General features: G+C 37.7%; 1 protein-coding gene across 2 annotated transcripts in view; it reads left to right on the top strand.

Moving 5' to 3' along the window:
• Nucleotides 1-4961, top strand: part of Tbc1d32 (TBC1 domain family member 32) — a 213273-nt gene that overhangs the window by 38634 nt on the left and 169678 nt on the right. For both annotated transcript variants that reach the window (XM_029482691.1, XM_021174643.2), the window contains exons 6-9: nt 1238-1316; nt 1443-1546; nt 1635-1696; nt 2613-2757. In XM_029482691.1, the coding sequence (XP_029338551.1) occupies nt 1238-1316; nt 1443-1546; nt 1635-1696; nt 2613-2757 (390 nt within the window). The remainder of the gene's footprint in view (nt 1-1237; nt 1317-1442; nt 1547-1634; nt 1697-2612; nt 2758-4961) is intronic.

Below are 4961 nucleotides of genomic sequence, written 5' to 3'. Positions count from 1 at the left end.
GCTCAGAACTGAACAAAGAATTCTCACCTGAGGAATACCGAATGGCAGAGAAGCACCTGAAAAAATGTTCAACATCCTTAATCATCAGGGAAATGCAAACATTTTCTTCATTTTAGAAAGTGTATCTCTGTAAACACATTAAAAGTTTCTAGTTGGCCATTGCAAATTGCTTTATTCAGGTATTGTATATTACTGTGTAATAAGGTGCAGTTCCTTACTTACATTAACAGATTACAAACAATTGTTAAACCGAAAATTAGAGGTAGGATCAAATCATTTTGGAGTAGACTAAAATATCCATCCTTTTATTTTAAATTTGTAGTATGTCTACATTGCTAGCTACATCATTGTTGTTCTGTGAAACTATTATGAGTGGTTGGAAAATTACAGATGCTTATGTGTTACTGCAACTCCAAGCATGGGCTTCAAACACTGGGTAGCCTGTGGTCCGTGGGAATGTCTTAGCATTATTGGAAGATATCATTAGACATCTAGGGTCCAATTTCCTATGAAAATATTAGCCTGGGAGTTAGAAACTAGATCATTTAATTTTATTTCTATAGATTAAAACAATAGGAGGCAAGATTGTTTTTATTTAATGGAAACTTGTATTTCACCAGTAGAATTACGCTTCTCATGATCTTTAAGTGATTATAAAGAAAGTGAAGAGACAGGTGCCATTTTAATGCCTACTAGTGTCAGCCATGTTTGAAACTACATTTAATTCTTGTTCAGTTTATTTTGTGATAAAATTTCAAAATATTATGTCGTTATTTTTTTTTTTTTTGTCTAGGGAATAGGCATAATTGCTAGAAAGACTCCTAAATACTCCTGCAGTTAAATATAAAGAAACAATCCTGGACTTGGAAATGTGAGGTTTCAAAATGTAGTGTTGCCTACTGTGCCACTGTTGGATGGCACCATTAACGCCTCCAGCACCTCTGTGCAAGCCTGCAGCTTCATTTCACAGCACCTCGTGACCCTTCCTCCTGCCACCATTCATTTCTACTTCCTGCTGTGACCAGATTTCACAGCAGTGCATTTTGTTGTTGGTTTTACCCTTAGTTGTGGATAATTTTACTTTTGGCTAAATGAAGACATGCCCTTTAAAATAGATACGGCCTTCCCCTGGTTTCTGCGTAGTGTATCTTGTGTTTATTTTCTGTTCCATGTGAGAAGTGTTTGGTCTGTGATGCTATAAGGTTGCAAATGAGGATGGGCTGTTTTGTTTCCCTAGGACCGGATTTTAAAGTTCTACGCACAGACTTTTACACTCTCACCGTTACATATGACCAAGGAGATTTATACAAGCTTAGGTATGTTCCTCAAATCACTTCAATTGTTGTTCTCCTATATGCACTAAGAAATGCATAAGAAATGACTTATTCCAGAAGCACTTCGTAATATATATAATGACTGTATATTTTCACTTTTCTTTTCAGCTAAATATCTGGAGGTATATTTTCTTTCTAGAGAAAATCACCTTCCTACTCTTTCAGCTGGAGTAGACATAACCAGTCCCAATGTGACCCGCTTACTGAAGAAGGTATCCACTTACTATGATGTACTGTATGTAAAGTAGGGCTATATTTAAGAATTAAACTATTTTGAGATCTTTTGTATATTGCTTATAGGTTCGCCTTCTGAATGAGTACCAGAAAGAGGCTCCATCTTTTTGGATTCGTCACCCAGAGAAGTAAGTTCCCCAACTCATGTGATGTAAGGTACAGGCTATGTCCCTCAGTTATTTCAAGGACGAAGGAACAGTAGTCTTGAGCGATGGACATGGTTCTATATGCCACTTAGTTTTTGTCAGCTTGACACCAAATAGGACCACCTAGGAAATAGACCCTCATCTGAGGAACTGCCCTATTCACTTGCCCATGTGTGTGTTTTTGTAACTGTAAATTAATATAGGGGGCCTCCCAGGGGCAATACCTTCTGTAGGCACATGGCCCTGGGCTGTATAAGAAAAATAGCAAGCTTGAGGAGGCAAGACAGCGAGCAACGCCTCTATGGTTTTTGTCCCAAATTCCTGTCTTGAGCTCATTGTCTGGCTTCCCTTAATGATGGAGTATAATTTATAAACTAAAATGGACGTGTTCCTCTCCAAGTTTCTGTTTTACATCGTGTTAATCGTAGCACACTGGGATAGAAGGTTTTAGTGCAGTTTTTGTCAGTGTATATTTGTGTAAATGGTTCTCCCCAAGTATGTTTTTATGTCACTTAAAACATTGTAGAAATGGGATGATGAGGCCTTGGGTTCACCTGATGTTTGCTACTCTAAACAAGTTTCTTAAATGTTATTTTATTTTTCCATTCAGTTAAAAAAAAGTTCTGACAAGGTTGTAATAGCACCTGTGAGTCTAAAACTGAAAGGTAACAACATTTGGAGGCTAGAGTACTGGCGTAGAAAGAACTTAAGATTTGTAGCGCAGAAAGAGTGAGTGTGGCTCTTAGCCTCTACCATTTACAGAAAAAAAAATCTCAAGGTTACATATCACATTGTAATTTCATAAGAATAAGAATATTGCTGATCTCACACACACTAAACCTTGTCAGTTTTTATTTTTATTTTTTATTTTTAAAAATCACTTCTTTCCCAAACTCAGGTATATGGAGGAAATTGTGGAGAGTACTCTGTCCTTGCTCTCAGTCAAACACGAGCAAAGCCACCTGGTGCCACAGAAGATTTTGGATCCCATCTATTTTTTTGCATTAGTTGATACTAAGGCTGTGTGGTTCAAAAAGTGGATGGTAAGGAAAAATGTTTTCTCTCTAACCATTTGAGGGACTGGCCTGTGTTTCTGTGCTTGGTGTGTGCTGAGTTCTGATTGCTTTTCTGCATGTGTTAATGCCTTTAACCTGTACATGGACAGATGTGATGGTAGATAGACATTAATCTCCCATTTAGAAGCTATTCTGCCCAGGATTTTTTGTCAAGTCAGGGTCAGGATAGTCTTTTTTGGGGGGGGGGGTGGTTCGAGACAGGGTTTCTCTGTATAGCCCTGGCCATCCTGGAACTCACTCTGTAGACCAGGCTGTCCTCAAACTCAGAAATCCACCTCCCTCTGCATCCCGAGTGCTAGGATTAAAGGCGTGCGCCACCACACCCAGCACCAGGATAGTCTTTTAAGTGGTGGTCTATTTCAATCTTCTTAAAATGAATGATCTATTAAGGATTCTAAAAGTCATGACTCAAAAAGCTTCAAAAATTTTAAATAGATGTTGTAAGACATGAGAATTCAGGGCTCATTTCCCTTGGGTGTAAAGGATAATGCTTAGAATCAGTTTCTGTTTGCTGCTTCCTGAACCTGGACTGGGGGATATGTTTAATGCCTGAAGTGGCAGTTTCCACTGAAGCTTATGACAGCCCAACACTGAAAGCCGTGTTTAAGCAGTCTTTCTACTGTCGCCCCTGTCAGCTGATGTGGAGTAACAGTTCCTCTCAGAGCAATAGCAGCAGCAAAATACAGACTTCTGTGCTGATGTCTTTGTCTTTCTCACCCCGTCTACCAGGCTGTAGGTTCTTGTCTCAGTGGGGCAGAACGAGGGTCAGGGTCCTACCATGTGAGCGCTGACCCCCTCTTGTAGTCCTCATCAGCACAGCTGGATGGCCTAGCTGCCTTTGCCTTTTGATGTGGATATGGTATATGCCCCATTAATTAGAGCACAGCTCTGTCTCTAGTGCTAAGCCCTTACGTTACCTATGTAGTAATGTCTGATGAATCTTTTAAATTCATTATTTTTAGTTAAATCAATGTAATTGACTAGCCTGAATCTTTTGTAGCCCAGATAGGATAATTTTCCTTAATTTTCTCAAGGATGAAACTAGCTTTATTGGAGACAGTATGCAAAAAGTGTAACAGCACATTTAAGAAAACTCTAAACAACACAGGAATAACCCTTAAGTCCTAGGCTTATACAGATTTATATTTGTATACTATATATTAATATGTTTTTTAAACAAAAAATGAAATTCTAATAACTGTAAAGCTTTTTCACTTAACCTTTGATTTGCAGTGTATAAATGAATGAGGTAGATTACAAAAGTAAATACCACAGAATTATTATCAAAGCAATAGAAATTTTCTTTATTCTCCTGTATCCTTTGTGTCTAAAGTCAGGGTTAACTGAAATATTGTGTAAAGGACCGGGCAGTAAGTAATTGTAGCTTTGGAGACTGGACCGTTTTGCAGCTTTTCAATAAATGGTAACAATTGGAGGGTATTTCAACACGACATTTTCACAAGTGCATAGTAAGTGGATTTGGTTTGAGGGCTCTAGTCTGCTGATCCTGCTGATAAGGATTAAATAAGGTTTGTTTCTCAGAACTTCCTGTGTGTAAAGCAGGTTGGTCGTAGAGTCACTGTGTAGTTGAAAGTGGACTTGAACTCGATTCTCTCATCTTTATCACCAAAGTATTAGGGATTATGAGTGTGAAAGTAGTTTCACTTAAACACCAGTGTATTTTCTTTAGTAATACTAAGAAAGGAACTAATGCTTTGTTTTGAAACATTTAAGCCAAAGGCTTAAACAATTACAGGGCTTTGATGAGCTTTGAATAAAAGCACTGTTTAGTGAATTAAAAATTCTATTATCATAGTTCTAATAAAGTTTAAAATCATGTTCTAATTATTATATTGTTTTTAGATAAAATAAAAGAACTAATTAAAACATTTAGCTAAAATAGTTACAATTTTCCTTTGTTTTACATAATGTTATATATGTATGTATGTATGCATGCATACATGTATGTATGTATGTGTTTGTTTTTTTTTTTTTTTTTTTACTCTCTATTAGAGGTTTATTAACATTCATATCAGACTGTGAACCTGGAGGAACCATGGGCCCGGCAAAAGCATCCTGTTCTCTAGGTGTACCTAGTCCTCCTCAAGCCGGATCCACCCAGATCCACCTGCTGCATTATTGCTGAGTCAGCAGCAGGCAAGGGCCATTGT

The sequence above is a fragment of the Mus caroli genome, chromosome 10 (genome assembly GCF_900094665.2).
Source record: "Mus caroli chromosome 10, CAROLI_EIJ_v1.1, whole genome shotgun sequence".
NCBI classification, from domain to species: Eukaryota; Metazoa; Chordata; class Mammalia; order Rodentia; family Muridae; genus Mus; species Mus caroli.
Note: the sequence above shows the minus strand (reverse complement) of the source record. Positions and strands in the feature narration are given on the sequence as shown.